This window comes from Xiphophorus couchianus, chromosome 21, assembly GCF_001444195.1.
Source record: "Xiphophorus couchianus chromosome 21, X_couchianus-1.0, whole genome shotgun sequence".
NCBI lineage: Eukaryota > Metazoa > Chordata > Actinopteri > Cyprinodontiformes > Poeciliidae > Xiphophorus > Xiphophorus couchianus.
In genome coordinates, this window is record NC_040248.1 from 2488506 (window position 1) to 2511916 (window position 23411).

The 23411-nt window shown below is 39.9% G+C and overlaps 1 protein-coding gene across 2 annotated transcripts in view; it reads left to right on the top strand.

Moving 5' to 3' along the window:
- Positions 1–21240, top strand: part of rnf152 (ring finger protein 152) — a 40815-nt gene extending 19575 nt beyond the window's left edge. The window contains exons 2-3 of one of the 2 annotated variants that reach the window (XM_028004770.1): positions 14021–14146; positions 19184–21240. In XM_028004770.1, the coding sequence (XP_027860571.1) occupies positions 19314–19949 (636 nt within the window). In that variant the 5' untranslated portion in view covers positions 14021–14146; positions 19184–19313 and the 3' untranslated portion in view covers positions 19950–21240. The remainder of the gene's footprint in view (positions 1–14020; positions 14147–19183) is intronic. The other variant, XM_028004769.1, reaches the window with a different exon arrangement.
- The last annotated feature ends 2171 nt before the right edge of the window (positions 21241–23411 follow it).

Here is a 23411-nt window from a genome sequence, read left to right on the forward strand (position 1 = left end):
TTTCCAGCAGCCATCGTACAGCGGTAAAACTAGCTGACCAAACATTCTGAAACTCTGCTGGGGTTGCTAGGTGTTCAGGGTATGCGCAGGTCAGCTGGCTGGTGTCCTAACAGACATTTTTAACACCTCACTGGACCAAGCCACAGTGCCAGCCTGTCTCAAAACTGCCTCCATCATTCCGGTGCCAAAGAAACCTCAACTCACCTCTTTCAACGATTACCGGCCTGTGGCACTGACTCCCATCATGATGAAGTGCTTTGAAAGGCTGGTAAAAGAACACATCGTCTCCAGACTCCCCTCCACATTCGACCCGTTCCAGTTTGCCTACCGCCGAAACCGCTTCACTGAGGACGCCATCTCCTCTGCCCTACACCTGAGCCTGGCTCACCTGGAGGAGAAGAACACTCATGTGCGGATGTTGTTCCTGGACTTCAGCTCAGCATTCAACACAATCATCCCACAGCATCTGGCAGGAAAACTGGGACACCTGGGCTTCAGCACCCCCCTGCGCAACTGGCTGCTAGACTTCCTCACCGACAGACCTCAGTCAGTCCGGATCGGACAACACACCTCCGATGTCATCACCCTCAACACAGGCTCCCCTCAGGGCTGCGTCCTGAGCCCTCTGCTGTTCACTCTGATGACACACGACTGCGTCCCCAGGTTCGCCACCAACCACATCGTGAAGTTCGCGGACGACACAACGGTGGTGGGCCTCATCAGAGACGACAACGACCTGGACTACAGAGAGGAGGTGGAGCAGCTGGTGGACTGGTGCAGAGACAACAGCCTGATCCTGAACGTTGACAAGACGAAGGAGATGATCGTCGACTTCAGGAAGAACCGGCCCAGCCACGCTCCACTGCTCATCAACAGCTCGGCTGTGGAGGTGGTTAGCAGCACCAAATTCCTGGGGGTGCACATCACAAACGACCTCACCTGGACTGTGAACACCACGTCTCTGGTCAAGAGGGCACAGAAACGCTTGTATTTCCTGCGGAGGATGAGAAGAGCACACCTGCCCCCGCCCATCCTCAAGACGTTCTACAGAAGCACCATAGAGAGCATTCTGACCAGCTGCCTCTCTGTGGTGTGGAGGCTGCAGCGCCTCCGACTGGAAGAACGTGAGGAGAGTGGTGCGGACAGCAGAGAGGATCATCGGGGCCCCCCTTCCCTCCATCCAGGACATTTCATCCCAGCGCTGCGTGTCCCGAGGCCGAAACATCATCAGTGACCCCTCACACCCCCACCATGGACTGTTCTCCCTGCTGCCCTCTGGAAAGAGGTTCTGCAGCATCCGGTGCAGGCCCACCAGGTTCCAAAACAGCTTTTTCCCACTTGCCATCAGACTGCTGAACTCTTAACTGGACTGCACTTAAAATCTGGTCTCCACTTTATACCTTGCACATGTACAGAGCTAAATAACTTATTTTTTACTGTCACTCCTGCACTTTATATTTTATATTTTATATTCATATTTTATACTGTATTTTATTTTATTCTGGAGTAACCTCACAATTGAAAGCTCAAAACATTGTCCTGAGCCGTATGCAACCAAATTTCGTTCTGTATACACCCTGTGCATGCAAAATGACAATAAACTCAGTCTAAGTCTAAGTCTAAGTCTAGGTAACAGGCGGAACTCTGCTGGGGTTGCTAGGTAACGGGCGGAACTCTGCTGGGGTTGCTAGGTAACGGGCGAAACTCTGCTGGGGTTGCTAGGTAACGGGCGAAACTCTGCTGGGGTTGCTAGGTAATGGGCGGAACTCTGCTGGGGTTGCTAGGTAATGGGCGGAACTCTGCTGGGGTTGCTAGGTAATGGGCGGAACTCTGCTGGGGTTGCTAGGTAATGGGCGGAACTCTGCTGGGGTTGCTAGGTAATGGGCGGAACTCTGCTGGGATTGCTAGGTAATGGGCGGAACTCTGCTGGGGTTGCTAGGTAACAGGCGGAACTCTGCTGGGGTTGCTAGGTAATGGGCGGAACTCTGCTGGGGTTGCTAGGTAACGGGCAGAACTCTGCTGGGGTTGCTAGGTAACGGGCGGAACTCTGCTGGGGTTGCTAGGTAACGGGCGGAACTCTGCTGGGGTTGCTAGGTAATGGGCGGAACTCTCCTGGGGTTGCTTGATAACAGGGAAGTGCCTGCTGATTTGTGACGTAACATTCCGGAGGTTTTAGAAACATCTCGTTTTCCAGATACAAAAAAAACATTTTCTTATTGCCAACTGGGTGTTTTTGGTTGTTGTTTTTTTCAGTTTTTTTTAAATTCGTGGACTATTTTTAGTAGCAGTAGAGATCAAAATGGAAGTACAAAATGTGCAAAATGTGAATTTTGTATAATGTGTCCCATTTGACTGCTATTATTTTGTTGAAATAAGTTTTAACTTTGAAATAAAAGTGCTTAAAAAAATTTATTTTTAAATTCCCAATTTCCTCAATCATGATTGATTCCTAAAAGTAATAAAAAGGTTAAATCATCCGATATTGGTGAATACTTTTTACAGGAATATTTTTTAACAAACAGGAGTCTGCTGGTAAACAGTCTCTGGTTTTTATTTTAGCTCTACAGAGCGTAAAGTAAATGTGGCTGTGTGTGTCTCCATGTGTTTGCTCCACCTAAAAGCTTCATCCGTGTTTTGATGCTGTCGGCTTTATCGCCGCCCTGGTGACTGAAAGCATCTGCTGTCCTGACACTAGATGCCAAGCAGCTGATTTATGACCTCTGTAGCGCCGACTCTCCCATCTGTTTGTATTCGAGGAGTTTTTTTTTTTACGTGCTCGGATGATTTGCAGGTTTTCGGATCAACCCCAGTAAAACAGCTGATTTCCTGAAGGCGGTTCGCCGCTCGCTTCCCTCCGTGTGCCAGGCGCTCTTCTTCCTTTATCTCTTCCTGGCATTGATTAACTCTGCGGGCGTCTTCGGAGCTTGTTAGTCTGTCAATTTTCTCACCAACTGCTGGAGTCATTAGCATTTAGGGTTACTGTGCAAAAATGCCTCAGCAGGTGTTACTGCTGCTCATTCCTCTCTGCACACCTGTGCTGCTGTCAGATATGGAAGTGTGACGGAAAGATGCAAGAAAAACAAAACAAACCTGGAGCTGATGCAGCTGCTGGTAGCAAACTCCTAACTTTAAAGTTATGGTGGGTAAATAGTTTCCACATCAAGGATGGATGATATGGACTTAAAGTTTTATCACAGTATTTTGTGTGAATACTTAACTTGTTTATATACTTGTTTGTATTTCCTTTTAATTCCTGTAAAGGACTTTGCTTTACAGGAATTAAAAGACTCAGCAGCAAAGTAACGCTTTGCCCTGTTGCTGAAAATGTGCTATATAAATAAAATTACCTTTACCTTTACTATTATGCCGTTTTTAGGTAACTGTATGGTTCTGACTGCAGTAAACAGAAATAATAGTCATACAAATATAGATACTGCGCTGGAAAAAACATTCCTGTTGTTGGTATTTGTTTATTTATGGATACTTTCATTGAAAAAACTGTGGAGAAAATGGTAAAAACTAACAATCCAGACAACATGGACAGATTAGGGGGGTTAATTAAATCATCATTTTAAAAATTTATTGTGACAAAGATAAACACAAAATCTTATCAAGTATTTTTGTCTACTTTCTAGTGCAAATATCTTCATGCACTTGAAATAAGAGAAAACTAAATTACTAGCAAGTTTTCCCCAATACATAGGAGTTTGTTTTCAGTAAATAATTTCTAAGCTGTTTCCCCCGCGACCCGACCCCGGATAAGCGGAAAAAAACGGATGGATGGATGGAATTTCTAAGTAATTGGTTATATTTGTGTTGGTAATATATGTAAACAGTGACTAAATGATGAGTTTGGTTTCCGTGAACCACAAAGTGAATAAAACTCGGTAAAATCTTCCCGTTGTGTGTTCATGTTGCCTGGTGTCTGCGGGCTGCAGGGCGAAGCATCGTGTTTCCGCTGCAGCTCTGACGCCTCTCAGGGAAGCTTCCTGCAGCGACGCAGCGGCTGGCAGGCTATTGTGAGGCGGTTCCATTAGAGATACCTTGAAAGCATGCGAGCAAATGTAGTGTTTGGCCTCCAGAGACGTTTCTGAAGGTCAGACATGTCACCTGCGTTTGCTCAGTGTTTGTGTGTTTAATGTTTGACATTTCTTTCTTTGTCCGGCTCTCTCGGCGGCGCAGCTCTTGTCTCATGTGCAAAGAGCTTCAAAGAGAGATGATGCTGCAGGCGGATAATCACAGGTTCGTCTGGGACGCCGTCCCTCTGGTGTTTGCTCAGGTGGAAGTGGAGGAAGAGAGAGAAACCGGGCATACAGCACAAAAATTAGCCAATTACAAGTCTGGTTTTATGCAATTGATCTTTTTTCACACTAAAAATACAAAGTATTTTTGTTAGTTTCTATTGCAAATATCTTAATGCACTTGAAATAAGACAAAACTAACGTAGAAGTAACTTTTCAGAAGGAAATATGAGCTTGTTATAAGTCAGTTATTCCTTAATATTAATGAAACAGTTTTAGTTCCACTGACAGATTATTTCACCATATAAAAAAACATTTTTCCTATTATAAGTTAAATAATCTGCCAGGGGAGCTGGTACTTTTTCCTTCAACATTTACAATTACTAAATTAGTCGACAATGATTTTAGTAAACATTCAATCACAATTAATCTGATTGTTTCAGCCCTAAAATATATTCACCAGAAAATAAGCAAAGCATCAAGCAGGAAGTGACTGATTTTCACCTTCTGAATCACGATTGATTTCTCTCTTTGAAACTGATGATTAATGCGTTGGGTTCAGCTGCGCTCTGAAGCCATCAGTTACATTTAACTGTAATTAAACGGGTCGTTAGGGAAACTGACAGCGTGAGCAGCTGAGCTTTATTCAGTTTGAAACGTCTCAGGACGTTTCTGTTGTCTTACAGCTCAGGATGTGGAGATGTTGGTGGAAATCAATTGGAAATAACTGATAATTTGGAGGTTTAAGCTCTAAAAGCTGGTCGTTTAATCCTGCCAATTATTCTGAGGATTAGGGCCACAAAAAAACCTAAATAATAATTCTGACATTAATCTCAGAATTTTGACGTTAACTGCACAATTCTGATGTCAAAATCAAGATTCTGATTTTATTCGCAGGATTTGTACTTTTTTCTCAGAATTCTTACTTTAATTACTCAATTCTGATCCAAACTCAGAATTTTGTCTTGAATTGCAGAATTCAGACTTTTTTCTGGAATTCTAACTTTTTTGTCCTCAGAATTCTAATCTCACAACTTTGACTCTTTTTTTTCAGGAATCAGACATTTTTAGAATTTTAACTTTCTTCAGAATTCTAACTTTTTTTCCCACGATTCTGACTTTTTAGAATTCTGACTTTTTAGAATTCTGACTTTTTAGAATTCTGACTTTTTAGAATTCTGACTTTAATCTCAGAATTCAAACTTTAATCTCAGAATTCAAACTTTAATCTCAGAATTCAAACTTTTTTTTATTTTAGAATTTTGACTTTTTTCACGGAAGATTAAAGCCAGAATTTGGAGAATAAAGTCAAAAATATATCTTTTAATTTAGGGTCCCTAACCCCCTTCCATGGTTTTCTGTCATAATTTCTAAGTGAAAAGATGCAGACTGCATCCTGTCCTTCTTGGCTTAAGGTGGGATTAAGCGCAGCAGATGTCCTGGACACGCTGACAGAACCAAACGGCCGCCACCCTCAGTAATGAGCAACACCTGATGGCGCGGCATCAGCTCGCCGTCCGGCTTTAATCCTGACAAATCGCCGCCACGGCTCCTCCGCTCAATCCCTCCTTATCTGCCTCACCTGCAGATTCTGCAATCCATATCCTCCGCGGCAGGGCTCATTATCTGAAGCGAGCGTTGATGGGGTGTGCTTGATTTCCCCTCTGCGTGAGCTGGCGGGAGGCGGGCGGGGCGGTTTCTGTGTGACCCGGGTCCCGCAGGTGAGCGGCTTCTGCTTCAGGTGTTCATGCACGTAAGGAAGAGCAGCATGAACACCTGGTGACTGTCAACACAGACAGACCATCAGCAGGAGAGAAAGTATGCAGAAATATGAAAGATGGTCACCATGGCAACGTGTGAGGAACAACAAGCGTTGGTCTAAAAATTGAGACTTTCAGGTAAAAATTATCTTCAGTTTATTCTAAACTCTAGATAAGATTTATAAGGTTTTAATAAATCCACCCATTTCTGCGTCTTTTCTTCTTTCCCTCCTTCTCTCCTTCCTTCCTTTCCTTCCTTTCCTAGCCAAAATACAACACTAAAACTACCGTTATAAATAATAAAAATGAAACATTTAATTAGTAATAAATAATAATAATAACTGGCAAACACTGTAAAATCTAATTAAAACTGAATTAGACAAACAAAAAATCACAATGAAATAAAACTTAACTATAATGAAAACACCAAACTAGTATAAACTCTGATATTTATTTGTGTTTTTGTTGGTTTTATCCATGAATGAACGACTGATGTTATTTTAGTTTCCGGTCTGCGGTGAGTCCTGATGGATTTGTCGTGAGTCGGAGCTTCATGCCGATCAGTTTATCGACCCAAATCCGGCTCATCTGTCCCGGTGAAATATTCCTCTGTTTGGGCGACGCTCCCATCTTTGGAGCTGTCGCTCACGCTAACAGAGATAAACGGGGGAAGAGTGATGGCGTGAAAACAGCTGACAGAGAACATGGCAGCCATTTTGTCTGAGTCCGATCTGCACAGGAAGTCCTGAACTCACATAGTTTCCTTCACTTTACTCTGACAAGTTTTCCAGAAGTTTGATGTTTGTTTTAAAACATATTTTATGGATCATTTGACCAGAGTTGGTTCCTTCAGCTGTTTCTGGGTAATTTCTGCTGCTGCTCCGTTCACAAGAAAATTATTTAATATCTTTAAACTCAAAGCATTTAGGATTGTAAACAAGAGTTGGTCTGAAAAACGAGACTTATTACTGAGAAATTACCTCAGTAATAAATCAATTTATTCTGAACTGTAGGAAAGTTAGAAAAGATTTGTTATAAAGCATTAAATACATCCATCATTTATCCGTCCATCTGTCTATTCATCCAACCATCCATCATCCAACTGTTGAGTCAGCATCCATCCAACACTAATCCTTTTTATTAGTCCATCATTCATTTTTCCATCACTCAACCAACCAAAGAAACAAACAACCTCCCAACCAACCAACCAACCAACCAACCAACCAACCAATCATCCAACCAACCAACCAACCAACCAATCATCCAACCAACCAACCAACCAACCAACATTCCTCATAACCAACCAACCATCATTTATTCTGCCTACTAAATCTAATTTAATGCCAAAATATGATTTGCCTATATTTATCCCTTTACTTTGCTGAAAGCCAAGTGAAGAGATATATGTGGATTTGATCAAATAAGAACATTTACTTAACTGATTGGAGGTGTGTGTACTTTACGTGGATGTTTCGTTGAGAATTGAAGATGTAGTAGTTACAGTAATCTACAAGCAATTCATATTTTTTGTAACTGTTGGTGCAAACTATTGAATTTTCAGGCCGAAGTCTTGACAGTTTAATAATCCGTGAGTTTCCAGGTGTCAGACGAATGTTTCTTTGCTCCTATAGATTTCTTTTAATCAATTTCCTTCGCACATGACTCTTGGAAACAATGCAGCTTCTGTTTGAAACTACAATTGATTTAAAAGGGAAGACAGAGATGATGGCGGCAGTCACAAAGGGGACGCAAAGACAGGGAGGGAAATTATGAAAAACACAAAAGACGTCGTTGTTAAAGATTGAAAGACGCTTCAGAGACGGAGGAGCGTTACTGTGATCCTGAATAATCACAAAATCAATCAACTGGGCGTAATCTAGAACAACATGACCATGAAATGATTCAGTGACCCCAGAGGGAAAATAGGACAATCAGAGAGACGAAGAGAAAACACAACTTGGCTTGAAATGGATCAGAAACAAAGAAAAAGTTATAAAAAGATTTTTTTAAAAAGCGACAAAGGATGAGATGCAAAATCTACATCCATCTATCTAGCCTCTTATCCATCCAACCAACCATTGACCCTTTTATCCATCATTCTTTCTTTTTTACATCATCAATTCATCCTTCTATCAACCATTTTATCTGTCTGTCCATCCAACATCCAATCCTCAACCAACCTGTCAAACTGTTTAGTCAGCATCCATCCATCCAACCATCCTTCCAACCAACCACCATTCACTCATCCATCCATCCATCCATCCTTTTTGTCAGTCCATCATCCTTTTATCCATCCAATCATCCATCCATTGACTGTATGTCCATCCATCCATTTATCTTTATTCCATCCCTCCATCCGACCATTCTTCTTATCAGTTCATTGTTCTTGTATCCTTCAATTCACCCATCCAGTCCTCATCCATCCATTTTTCCTTTTTTTCCATCCATCCAACCATCCATCCATCCATCCATCCATCTATATATACTGTGTGTATATATATATATATATATATATATATATTTTTTTTTTTTTTTTGAGTTAGACCTTTGGAAGAAAGTAGAAAATATAAAACTGAGATTAAATTGTTATCCCTCTGGTTCCTGTGTAAAGCATTTCTTCTTCTTGACCGAATTTGTGTTTTGTTACTGGTCTCTCTGGTTGTTTTGCTGTTACTGGTTTATCTGGTTGTTTTTTTACTGTTACAGGTTTATCTGGTTGTTTTTCTGTTACTGGTTTATCTGGTTGTTTTTTTACTGTTACAGGTTTATCTGGTTGTTTTTCTGTTACTGGTCTCTCTGGTTGTTTTGCTGTTACTGGTATATCTGGTTGTTCACCAACAGGAAGTGAACTGTTTTGTCAGTATTGGTGATCCTGCAGTGATGCTGACTGTCACTGCGTCTGCTGGTCAATATCTAAACTGTTCCTTCATTGGACTCAGTGTTACCAGGCAACAGCTCACATCCTTGTTGTGGTTCTTGACTCTCCTTGAATCCATTCATGTCATTTTGGAGTAATGTAATTCAGCTTAATTAGCATTTTAGGTGTTGCATTAAATAGAAAATAGCTGTTCTCCATTAGATTTAGTGGGACTTCAGCAGGATCACGGCTAACGGCAGCGAAACTTATCTCACATTAACTTACAGCAGAGAGGAAATTAATGCATGAAGGTTAAAGTGGTTGTTGAATTATACAGAAGCTGTCAAGGGCTTCTTATGAGGTGTAGGGTTGGGACTACATTATAAGATGCGTAGTCTGAACTTATGTAAAGATTGTTTTCCTGCCAGTTTTTTTTATATTGCTTTTTTTGCAGACGGACAAGTGTAAAGTGTAAGCATATTGTCAGAAAATGCTTTTTTGTGCCTGTATCTTATTTTATTAGTGTCACTTGCTGAATCATCCATCTATTTGGTTGTTTATGAGGTTCATTTAATCAGTATTTAGACTGAATTTAATTGTTTTTCTGCTCAAATACAGTTTTCTTGTCTTAAATCATCCTTGATGGAAAAAATCTTTACATAAATTTTTTTTTGGACAAATTTCAACCACGTTCTGCTTATTTGTCCATCACAGGTTGATAACATGACAACTGTTATGGATTGAGGCACTTTCCAAAACATACAGGCCAAATCTGTATTTAATTGTACAGAATCCAACTGGACCCAGATTAAATTAATTCAATCCAATCAGATTCAGATCGAGGTAATCAGTCACCAAACAATAATACTGTTAAATTTCATACAGCACCATGCAAACGCTCTGTCTGCGCTGATGAAGCTTCATTCACTTGGATTGTTGGATGCTTGGAATTGACAACATGACCTACTTTATGATTGGGTGGGTGAATAATTATATGACCTTTGAGATTTATTCAAGAAAAAATCTGAGTTTTGTCTCCCAAACTTACTTCTTATTTAATTTAGATTAATCTCAAAATTTAGATTTTTCTTTCTAGCAAATTTTTCAACTTTTTAAACTCATAAATTTACAAGTTTTTCAGCAGAATTTACTCTTTTTTTTTCTATCTACAACACGCTGAAACAGTTTGAAGACAGTTCCATAAATGTGCCTTCACCTCAGGGATTTTTCCAACCACTCTGGGTCAAATCTTTGACAAACCAGCGGCGATGCGCCAGCCTCCGTCCCCCGGCAACGTGCCTGACGTTCTGTATGCGCGCTTCAAGGTGGAGGTTAAGCAGAAGCCGATACATGTGATGAATATCCAATAAGGTGCGTTAGTTATTTATTTATCTCAACCTGGAACGCTTCCCTGCTGAGTTTCATTTTAAGCTTCTGCAGAGGGAGCGAACACTCACAGCTTGTCCTGCTGTGCATCTCGATGATGTGGAAAATATTCCCATAGTCACAGGAAGTGAGGTCGTGATGCATTCACTGCCTTCGCAAAAGAAAAAAAGCAGCATTGGGTTTGATTGAAGAGTTTAGTTTCTGACGTGCTGAAGTGTTGGCGCTGCCTGGGAACTGATATAGTTCTCATTTCTGTGGTTGGGTTATGACAGAGTATTAGGGCGATTCCAGATAGAACAGAAAAGGAGTAAATTTCCAACAGAAAACTCAGACATTTTCTAGAAAAAACCTCTGAAATTTCTGAGTTTGAAAAATCAAACATTTGCTCAAAAAAACATGGAAATTTTGATGTTAATCTCAGAAGTTAAAAAAAAACAAGTAGGAAATTTCAGAGTTTCAAAGGTCAACAAATTTTTACTTTTTTAAGTTTTTTTCTAGAAAATTTTACATTTTTTTACTTTTGAAACTCAGATCTCCAAGTTCTCTCTAAAGAAATTCCTAAAATTAATTAAAAAATTTCTAAGTTTTTTTTCTAGCAAACGTTTGACGTTTGCTAGTCGTTTTACTTTTTTAACTGAGAAACTTTTTCTTCTTCAACATTTTTTTGTTCTGGTAATCTTTTGACTCTTTGAATTCCGAAATGTTGTTTTTCTTGGATATTTTGAGATTAATCTAGAAGTTTCTGACTTTTTTCCTGCAAATTTTCGACTTTTTCAAACTCCCAAAAAATTCCTTGTGTTTCTAAAAAAAATAAAAAAAAACCCTGCTGGGATTAATCTCAAAATGTTTGAGTTTTTGGCATACGATTTTTCCTTTCTGAATTGACCATCATAATTACTTTACACAGCGTGTTTCGGAAGTGTTCAGATATTGCCATCCCTGCTGGTTAGTCATGTGGACTCCATTAAATCTTCAGCTCTTTATTAAGGGATTTTCACGTGTTGATGTGTAATCTCATCTCCTTCTTCTCTCATAAAGTTACGGCTGTAAGTTTTGTCATTTTGAAACGTTGTAAGAAACAAACCCAAGATGGCCGTCCAGTGTGTTTCTAAGGCGATGAGGCTGAATGCATTTCTGCATTAAGAGGTAGATTTTTGCTCATCGCTGCCACAGTGACGCATCCTGTGTTGGTGTGTCAGAACCGCAGATGGAGCCGCACAACGAGGCCTGTGCAGCCGACCACTGCAGGACACATTATGGCAATTTCCAGCTTGACAAGCCAACGAGTGTCAGCCCTGACACGATGCGCCTCTCTCCGGTTTCCAGCTCCCGTGGTGCAACAGGAAACTACATCAACTCCTGGAATACGCGCCTCTTGGCGCGCTTTTCTTACTTCCTACTTGATAAATCAAATATTTGGCAACAAAAAACGTTTTGGGCTTCCAAAGCAAACCATCTCCAACTGGTTTGATTCCAGTTCATAATGTAAATACCTTTTCATTGATGAAAATTGATATTTACCATGACTGCAACAAAACAATTATTTTTATAATTGTAATCTAGTAAAACATTGTGCCAATAAATAAAGATGATTTTGAGGGCAATTGTGAGTTAATGGAGCCAAATTGCAGCATTAATTTAAGACAATTTCTGCACGAACGTCCCTCTGTTTATGCCTTTTATACATTTAGTTCTTTTCATCTTTTATTTTTCTCTTCAAAAATCAGCCTAGGAGCTTACTGTTTTGCTATGTTTTATAAATGGGTCTAATGTGAGAAAATCACTTTTATTTGTTAATTCAGTCAGTAAAATGTTATTTTTTTTCTAAGCACAGGTTTTTAATAAGAAATGAAATGTTAGATCAGTCAACTTTAAATTAACTCATTAATTGATATAAACCATGAAATGCAACATTTCTGAAGAACAGTTTGATCTTTTTCCGTGAAACATCCAGTTGATCCGGTTTTATTTTAGGTTCTGCATGGCTGCTTCAGCTGTTAGACACTTTAAAGGAGTTTTATCTCCAGTCCAGATGGAGATATCTGGGTGAGGAGGTCACCACGCCATCTTTGTGCCTCCGTGGAGGAAGCTGTGTTTTGGTTTCCTGACCTATTTATCTTCATGCAAAAATCCCACCAGCTCAACCAAGTCAGGCGGAGACGGGAGAATAAAAGGAAATAAAAGCAAACGGAGATGAATCGCTCACTAAAACCAACTCTTACAGCAGTCAGAATCCATTTATCTGTCATGTGAGCGTGAGCTGCTGTAAATCACTTTCAGCTGCTGAGGTTTACGATTCCATTTTGTGAAATATTATTGTGTTTCCTCCGCCGCGGATCAGGTGAGAATAAAGGACGACGGCGGTGAAAAGGAGAAGTGAGCGCTTCTGTCTGTGAATGCAAATCTGGACTCAGTGCAGATAAATCAGCTGGTCAGATAATGTAGAACTGGATGAAATCGGCTTATCGCGGCTGGCATTTATCAATATTTATGCTGGCAGGAGGGTCGCGGCAAGGACAACGTACCGTTTTCTTAGAGAGAAGAGAAAATATACTTTATTCTCTCAGCTTCTGACCTCCAGAAAACTCTCTGGGGATTGTTTGTGCAGGAGTACAACATTAAATTTCAGTCATAAAATGTGTTTTTTATTGGCAACCCAGTACAAAATCAATCAAAAATAATCTTCCTCTAAAAACTTTGAAAAATCAATTTTATCCAGAGAGACAAAAAATCTCCCTTGCCGACCGATGTGGCGCAAAAAAATTCAGATTAGTTTTTTCATACAAGATAAGATTTTTCTCACTTTCTTTAAACGACAAATACAGGAAATATTTTCCAAAAAGTGGCTTTTATTTCAATCATTCCTTCTATGAGTTGCACTACAGATTTTTATCGAATAGAGTCATAGTGTAAGCAGAAAAACATCTAAAATGATGAGACGAAAGCTTGGTTATCGGGATCTGACATGAGACATAGACTTGTTTCAAAGTCCTGCTACTGATAATAATTTGATGCTGACGTGTTAAGATCAAATTCATCAAAAATTCCTTACTTTTCTAGCAAATTTTCAACTTTTAAAACTCAGAAAATTTTCTTGTTTCTAAAAAAAAAGTTCAAAGATTAATTTCAAAATTTCTGTTTTTTTTCTAGAAAATTTTGGACTTCTCAAACTCAAAGTTTTTTGCTGAAAATGCGTGAGATAAATTTTTAAATTTCTAAGGGCTTCTTGCAAACTTTTGGTTTTTGAAACTCAATTGAAAAGTAGAAAATATGCTAGCAATAACAAAAACAATGTTTTTTAGATTATGCAGAGAAATATTCCTGAAAAAACTTTTCTAGTTTCTAAAGTCAGAATTTTTCCACTTTTGGAAGTCTTTTTCAAGAAATTTTGGAGATTAATCTCAACATTTCAAATATTTTTAGAAGATTTTTGATGTTACTCTCAAAATGTGTGTTTTTTTCTAACAATTATTTTTCTTTTCAAACTCAGAAATGTCCTTGTTTTTGTTTTATGGCAGAAATTTACTCCTCCTTATTTTTCCTACCTATAATGGCCATGATACGCCGTCGTAAGACACACATCCATAGCGAAGTTGCACGTTTGAAGCTGCATCCCTCTGTGCGTCACCGCCGCTCTGACATTTCACCGGTTCAAACCACCCGAGGGTTCCCGCATGAAAACAATCTTCTGCTTTGTGCTGCTTCCAGCTATGTTATTATGTCAGCCGTGTGGAGTTGGATGTGCGGTTATTTTTACCTCCTGTCCGTGTCCTCAGGTGTGCGGCGCTTCCTGGTGGATCAGACGCGTTACAGCTGCTGCTCGGTCACTCTTCGTCCTCTAGCTACAAAAGCAGAAGCTTTCACACAAACTGCTTGAAAGACTGGAAAACTTTCCCTCAGACGTTTGTTTCTCTGGATATTTCTGTGTTTGTGTCTACAGTTGGTGGGTGTGAGAGAAAGTGGGTCAGCCAGCTCGCCCTGGTTACTGCTCAGTTGAACCGATAAATCATATCATTATGCTGCAGATGGAGTTGGTCCTCTCTGTTGTTTTACGACCTCGGAAATGTTTCTAAAAAAACTAGAAAAAGGAAAAAGGTTTTTCTCCATTTATCTGAACGACGACGTGTAAAAACTGTTGCTAAAATGACCAAATACAGCTAAAACCAACAGAAGCTGCTCAGCCTTGTAGCTTGAGCATCTTTATAACCTTGTATTGATTTCTTTTACAGAAACTCAGTTCATGAAAAACGTTTTTTAACTAAATTATTTGCAATAGTGGAATTGAACTATTTTCCATTTAATAGTTTAAATGTACAGGTCGCCAGTTTAATAGTTAGGGGAACTATCGTGCCAAATTTACATTCTTCATCCATCCATCCATCTTCTAACATCCTTGTCCCTAATAGGGTCAGGAGGAGCTGCTGCCTGCCTCTCCAGCTAACATTCTGGGCGAGAGGCGGGGTCACCTGGACAGGTCGCCAGTCGGTCGCAGGGCAACACAGAGACAGACGGGACACACAACCACACACACTCACACCTAGGGAGAATTTAGAAAGACCAATTAACCTAACAGTCATGTTTTTGGACTGTGGAAGGAATCCGGAGAATCCGGAGAGAACCCACCATGGACAGGAAGAACATGCAAACTCCATGCAGAAAGACCAGGAATCGAACCCAGGACCTTCTTGCTGCTAGGCAACAGTGCTGCCAACTGCACCACTATGCAGCCCATTCACCTTCTTCATGTTTTATTATTCCACTTGGGTCTCGGCAACAACACCCAAACATTTTTAGTAATAACTTAATGTTTTTTGCTGTCTGGAAAATGAGCTGTTTTAAAAACCTCTGGCTTGTTAAGGCACATTCAAAGGGCACAGCCGTTACCCAGCAACCTAAACAGAGTTCCGCCCGTTACCTAGCAACTCAAGGAGCTCCTGCATCTTTGGTCAGCTGGTTTTACCGCTGTATGTGCCATACAATGGCTGCTGGAGAGGACAAGTGTAGAAACCACTTGCTGCATTCTTGTGGGTTGTGCAGGTGGCTCCACTAATGCTTTTCAAAGATATATGGTTGCATAATTACACATTTATTTAAGCTATTATCTACTAAATTTACCTTTGGGATCAATAATCATTAGAGTTTGTTTATTTTTGAATTCATATTTACTCTGTTTTCAGCCATTTTTACCTGGTTGAGTTGGGGGCGTGGCTTATTTGGATTTAAAGTGACAAGACGCCCTTTAAAAGCGTATTCTGAAAGGAACAGACTAAATTCTCATTATCTAAGAATGATTTTGTGCAAAACTTTGTAATGAACATGTTTTGCATAGACCATAAACCTATCCTGACCTGTTCAGAGAAGCATAGTAGGTCATTTTTAACATAATTTACCTCATATTGTTGGTATTGGCGTTCATAAATTAGGTATTTTAGCTTCTGTTTTATCTTTAACGTGTAGAAAACGTGTGGCTGAGGCAGAAAAAGGAAGTAAGTCACTTGAAAAATTATAAGTGTGAAGATTTTGTGTAGAGGAAGAAAGGATTCTTAGTCAAAACGGAGCAGCAGAGTGTATGGGAATACTGGGCCACAAAGCCCTTTAGTCAGATCAAAGCTAATCCATATCTGTGGGGAGAGGACTTGGTAAAACCCTCAACTGTCAGTGGGAATCCTCTGCCTTCCTCTCCATCTGTCCCATCTTCCTCAGTGCTCCATGAAACCGGACTTTTCAGCACCTTTTCTCTACTTTGAGCCGGTGTGGAGAAACTAGGTCAGCCATGGAGGAAGAAGTGAGCAGTCTGGCCTCCAGACTCGGTTAAGGAGGGAGTGTTTTGCCTCCAGGGAGGCAGAGGATGGAGAGGTTTGAGCAGCTGGAGTCGATGACACTCACGAGGTATTGACCTGGCAAACCTAACGAGGATCCGCTCAACACTTGGTGCTGAAGTAAAGTCTTTACTGGCTGCAGGCATCATGGCTCCTATTTAACACAGAGGTTCATTCCCACCAGCCGTCTTTAGTCCACTTTAATCCGACTCTAGAAGGTCCGGTTTGTTTGTTGAGGTGTGAATGTGCAATCATACCAAAAGATTGAACTCTGGTCTGTCTACGAACTTCATCTTAGTTTGTTTAATGTGAACTCTGGTGCGGTTCGAATGCATATGTGAACGCCTAGCGGACCGGATACCGCTCCAAAAACAGGAAGTGGATTACAGCGCAGGGCATTCTGGGTAAATACGACCAAAACAAATGAGTCTAGCTCTAGCTGGAAAAAAAGACATACGATAAATCCTACAAAATCTGAAATCTGCTGTATTTTTGTTTGTATTTTGTGAAGAAGGAAGTTGCGCTCATGTTGGCTTTGGAGGTTTTTGTGTTGTTTCCTTTGGTGGTTCTTGGTACAGCGCCCCCACAGACGAGGAGGGGAACAGGTTTTTCAAACGGTTTGGTTTACTGAGAGCAGTGGGAAAGAAAACCACAGCAGATGAAAATGTAACAAATAGTGCAATTTGTTTTCACCAATGGAACAGAATCTAGGTTTGAAAACACCCTAAAACTGAATCATAAAGTCAAAACTCTCTTTATTTGTCAGCTATATGTCTCAATTTTGAGGCAATATTTAAAAAATATATTTTCAGAAAACCCAAAAAGGTACATTAAAAGCTACTATGTTATAACATTTAAACACATTGTGAACTACTTCTCAGTTCTTTGCTCCTAAAACAGTTGTAAATGGCATAAGGAGGAGCATTGTTGTGATTACTTCCTAGACGTTTCACACAGAACAGGAGCTTCTGAAAGAGACAAAAACTAATCATGTTTAATTTTTACAGTATTTTTATAATGACTGAAGGTGAAATAGTTACTAGATTGTGATAAAAAGTGACCCTCTGTGTCTGGAAAATACATAATGTCGCCCCTTTAAGAGAGAGAGAGACTTAACTAATCTGAAGCAATGTTGGAAAGAAAAGCGGGCTAAAATTCATTATGCGTTCTTCTTGTGTCCATGCACAGCTTTTCCATTTTGCTCTTATGTTTGTCTAATAAATTATTATGAAATGTGAGATGGTATACTTTCTTTCCATACTGAAATTCTTTATATTCAGAGAGGATTTGAGTAGATATTTGATGTTTTTTTTCTGGTCCTGTTATGTTTTTCCATCCAAGGTCGAGTTTGATCTGCACTTTAATGAACCTCGCCAGCAGGACTGAATGATCTGCTCTGAACATGTTTGATGTGAAACCTCTTCTTATCTCTCTCCTGCTGCATCGGTGTCCCTACGGGGCGCCACGAGAGCTGTAATTACCTGATATCTTGTTTCTGATAAGGGACACCGACGCTCAGTATTGCGAGACAATCAGTGGTCACCTTTTTCTATTTCTATCATCGTTTCTCTCCATCTCACTTCGTCCTCTCCCGCTTTTTACGCCTGAAGGGACAGCGTCTCTGTCGTGATGGCAGCGTAGAAAAAAAAGAGAAAGAGAGGAAAATCTACTCGTTTTTCTTCCTTTTTTTCCTCCTCAGCAGTTTTCATACTTGAAAATTTGGGCAAAGAAACAAAACGTAAAGGCGGCTTGGCCCTGTTTGGTATTCCATGTTTCCATGGTGGTATTTTGACAGGGCTTAATCATCTGTAAAAACAAACTATGGCCGCTTCCGTATGAATTAACACTGAGGACGTGATTATGCAAGAAGAGTCGGATGTAGACGGAGGGGTTCCTGGAGTGTGAGGCCTAAAGGAGAAAAAGGAAACAGCCACAGTCGAGACAAATACCGAAGGATCGTATGAATACACTGCTGCTGCAGTCACCTGCTGGATGATACATACATTGTCTGCATCATTCACAAGAATGCCAGTTGTTTCTCATATCTAAATATAGGGCTGCAACTAATAGTTATTTTAGAAAACAGCTATTCTATCAATTATTCTAGCGATTAATCAATTATTCTAGCGATTAATCGGATACAAATCTGCCATGTTTTTGTGTCTTGGATTAACCAATTAATTGGGTATCAAGAAAGTTTTTAATATGAAATTTCTTTTTATATAATTTGAACCGGGTGAAGCCAAGACTGAAACTTGAGGAGTTTTGTGTAGAACAGATGTACAAGCTTTTTTCTTTCTCTTTTTTTTATTTTTATTTAAATGCAAATTGTATTTATTGTTCAGTTTTGAATTCATTGCTGCTCTAATTGTGTGGTTCTTTCTGCAAATAACATCTTTCAATCTGCAACTAACAATTATTTTAGTAATTGATTTTTCTGCTAATTATTTTGACAATTAATCTATTAATCGGTTATTCTGACAATTAATTGATTAATCGGATACCAATTTAGCACTTTCTGCACATTTTTTGCCTGTTTTATACAATATTAGAAATACATGAGGAGATGCAAAAAAAAAACAAGTAATTGAATTTCTTTTTTAAATGAGAAAATAAACATTTTATTCCATAAATTGCAATAACATTGCATTCCTTTAGCAAACTCTGGATTATTTGTCACAGAAAAATTCATCTGCAGCTAAAAAAATGGTCAAGCATCAGAGCAAAAAGCTCAGCCCTTTTTGCTTGACTTCACTGCAGTACAGCGTAGGACTGATCTGTTAATTGTTTTAGATTAACTGATGTATAATTAAATTGCAGTAAGTGCTTAATAGGAGTTTTTTTTTTTGGTTTTGTTAACATAATTTGAAGTTAATTTTAAGGTAAAATTGCCACTTGAAGAGTTTTGAATAGAGCACATTTACAAAGATTTTTTTAAATCTTAAATTCAAAATGCAAAAACAATAAATCATTCAAATAAAAATTATTGAACTAATTTTAATTCATCATGCGATTAATTGATTTCTTTCTTATTACAACAGGTCTTGTCGTATGATTGAGAAAGGCTTTCATTTTACATGCAGTTTCTAAAGACTGGTCTTTCTTCTTCTTCTGTTGCAGATGGAACATTTCGCCAACTGAAGGGTTTTGACGACAGTGAAGTTGAGGACAGTGTTGGATTGCAAAACATCACAACCTGCTCTGCATTGAGACTAACCAAGCTACTGGCTGCTGGTTGCACCTTTCCAACATGGAGACTCTTTCCCAGGACTCCATTCTGGAATGCCAGATCTGCTTTAACTACTACAGCCCCCGGCGGCGGCCCAAACTCCTGGACTGCAGGCACACCTGCTGCTCCGTGTGCCTGACCCAGATGCGCAGCACCCAGAAGGAGATCCGCTGCCCTTGGTGCCGCGGCGTCACCAAGCTTCCCCCCGGCCTGTCCGTCTCCCAGCTGCCAGACGACCCGGACATCATCACTGTCATCGCTATACCTCACGCCTCGGAGCATACGCCCGTCTTCATCCGCCTCCCTAGCAATGGTTGCTACATGTTGCCGTTGCCGGTCACCAAGGAGCGGGCGCTCGGCCTGCCGGGAGACCTGGGTTGCCGCTTTCTTCCTGGCGGCCAGCAGAAGGGCGTGACGGTGGTGACCGTGGCCGAACAGCAACCTCTGGGCCTGGCGATGGGTCTGGAGAGCGTCGGGCTGGACGGCAGCGAAGGTGAGAGGAGAGTTCCCGGCCCTGTTGGAGGAGGAAAGGGTTCCACATGGTCCGGCGTTTGCACGGTTATTTTGGTGGCGTGTGTGCTGCTGTTCCTGTTGGGAATCGTGCTGCACAACATGTCCTGCATCTCCAAACGCTTCACTGTCATCTCCTGCGGCTGAGGGAGGTCGATTTGACCTCCTGCGGACCTCCGCCCCTTCCTCAGTGGCTCAAACTCTTCTGAGGAGTGGAGACATTGCTTAACATCACAGGAAAACCCGGCAACGACGGAACAAAGGGAAGTAGTACTGATGAGGGAACAATGAAAAGGAGATTTACAAACTGTCTGTCAGAATTGTTTTTTGTTTTCAATTATGAAAACTGAAAATGGATATTTTCCACCAGCTGTGTGTTGGTTCTAAAAACTGCTACATCTTTGTGTTTTCTTCAAGAACGTTCTGAAAGTCACCGTGGATCTGTTTTTTAGACAGCTGATTGTGTTTTCCTAGAGTGACGTAGACATCCATTACACTCGAAGTGACTGGAACGCCTGTTTGCTCTGTGGTTTGTAAAAGTTCATCAGTTATCTGTGTTTTTATTAGCCATATTGAGGCTTTGAGCGCTGTGTCTTAAAGGTGACCTATAATGCTTGCTTGAACAGGTTAGGATAGGTCTATGGTTTGTACAAAATATGTTTGTTACTTTTGTTTGCACAAAGTCATTCTTAGATGATGAGATTTTAGTCTATTTTGAGCTCCTTTCATAATGAGCTGTTTTAGGGCATCTTGTCACTTTAAATCCAAATAAGCTCCTGCTGGCCACGCCCCCCAACTCAACATTTACACTCACACAAGAAAATGGCTGCAAACAGATGCGCAATTATACAACCATACATATTTGAAAAGCAAAAGTGGAGCCTCCTGCACAACCAATAATAATGCAGCAAGTGGTTTCTGGTTGGCAAGTCAACAACTACACATTGTCTTTTCCAGCAGCCATTGTACTGATACAGTGATAAAACCAGCTGCCCAAACATCCTGGAGCCCAGCTTGGTTTGTGACGTTAAACATTTCAAAATGGTTAATTTTCCAAACACCAAAAAACATCAACTTGGGATTTTTTAAGCACTTGTGCTGTTTTAGAAGCAATTGAGACCCACATAAAAGAGAAAAACATGCAAAATGGAAATTTTGCATAATAGAAAAGATCCTTTAAAATCCAGAACCTGGACTGTTCTCTGATTCGGTGGGAATCAACATCCACACCTTCCCATTTGATTTTCTTTTTTTTCCTGTTAAAGACCCTGTATAGGCTGAATTGTTGAGCAGTATATTGTACAGCTGAACTATACACAGCTAGCTCTGAGATGCTTTAGGATTGTAAAAGTGTGAATTTTTGTTTAAATCAGCCAATAGAAGTTTTTTATTGCTTTACTTATATTTTAATTAAAAACATTTGTTTGTTCAAGCCTCATAAATCTCAATGGTTCTTTTTTGTGTGTATTGAGTTTTGGCTTTTAGGTTGCGCCAAACAAGCAGTTTAATCCTTGAGAGCTACTATCCTTCAACCTTTGGATTCTTCTTATCTGTAAAACCTTGCATTCTCTGGCATCAGTCAATTATTTCCAGTTTTTATCTAACAGAAATCCTATTTTTCACAGCTGACTGAACTTAATAACTCACTCCTTTCCTTTGTTTATCCTCAAGAATCTCTTTTTCCTTCAAATCTTTATGGATTTATTGTCACGGAGGTAATTAACATTCCTCAGGGCCAATTGCAGCCAGCTTTTCTACAGCATGCCACTTCGGTTAACTACAGCCAGCAGCAGCAGCGCTTGTTAATGAAGAGCTCCACATGCTTGGTGTTTATTTCTTTACTCTAAGGATCATTGAAGGGTTTTGTTTATCTCCAAGTGCCTAAAGACTGGACAAAATTTCTAAGATTTTCACTTTGCCTTTCATTTTCATTGTAGATGAATACTTACATCACACTGAAATTATCAAGCAGCTTTTAGTTCTACTTTATAGCCCATTGAGCTAATTTAATTAAAAGTTATAGTTTTTGTTTTACACAAATGTAAAAACTCACACCATCCAAAATGAAGGAGAAATCTGAAAATAATTTATGAAAACAAATTAGCTCACATTCACACTGACAAAAGTTACTGCCTCCAGCTGGTGCTAATCACCGCTAAGCTGGACGTGAAAGCACTGGTTGCCAGGCTTAACATTTAAATATGCAAATCTGCATTTTCAGAATGTTGATGGAGGAGTTCCTGGAGGTTCCTGTTACTTCGGTTTAAGTGACATTATTGATTTTTAGGTTTTTGTTTTTTTTTACAGCTGATTTTTGAAAAATCATTTGTGAAAAATGTGAACAGCAAAACAAAGTTGTAGCTTACTTTCAGGCTTTACAAGAAGGCAACAAATTCTTTTAGTGTAGGTTTTGGTATTAGAAACTAAGCCAAATTTAGAGAACAAAGTCATTGGAATATAGTTGAAACCAGAAGTTTACATACACCAGGGGTTCCCAAACTTCTGCAGGCCATGGCCCAAACAGCATTAGCTTCTGGCCGGGGAACCTCTTACAAGACCCACAAATGCTACAAAATATGTAAAGAAACTATTTTTTCTCGCTTTTATTCACTATTTTAATAATTTTTGCATTTGTTTAGCATGAATGCTGCCTCATACCGTCTGATTTTAATCGGATATGAGGTCTTTTCCTCACCCATGTTGCACTTGTCCTAGCTTGAGGAGCAAAGTAGCTTAGTAGCCAATCAGAAACATGAGCATGCTAAAAAACATTTAAAGAAATTATTTTAACTTACATTTTGTAATAATAATTGAAGAACAGATTAGAGTTTATGATTTAATTTCATTCAGTTGATCTTTATAGCACCAATACAGAAGCAGCTGCTACAAAAAGGCTGGAAGAGAGTCTGGAGGTAATTTTACTTTCTAATATTCTGATTTATTTTCTACCATCCCATCCTCAGAGTCAACTGTAGCTCACTGCAGTTTCCCAGCCCTCACTTTCACTGTAGATCATTTGCATTTCTCCCATATTAGAGCTATAAAATTCTTTTTTTCCCCCATATCTCTGACACACAGCATTACTGTAAATGCTTTTCAGGGGAGCTGTTTTCCTGTGTCACTGTGTTATATGAGCTCTGCTGAGGATGTATCCTGGATTTTCCACATAAGCTGAGCAGAGGTTGTCATCCCGTTAAGCCCGGCAGAAGATCAGACTGCTTCCTCATGCTGCGGAAGGGGAAGAGAGTTAAAAACAGTGATGGTTCCTATTTGTAGGAGACAGTGTGCAACTGAGTGAATAAATAGGTATATCAATTTTTCAGTGAACAGCCGCACAGTGTTTCTGACAACTTAAAACCTAAATATTTGAAAAGATTAGAGGGAAGCGTTGTGTGTTAACTCGAACTGTGATGTGTCAGGACAGGGAACCTGTTTCAAAACTGTTTCAAAGGAGTCTGAACTCGTGACTTAAGCTGCTTTAACAAGAACATCGTGTTTATTAAAGGTTAGTTTCCAGATTCAGGCTAGAGAGTTTCTTTCAAGCCAGGTATATGAGTTTTATAGGGTATTTGTGAACCTTATTCTGAAAGTACAAGTTAAAAGTTCTTT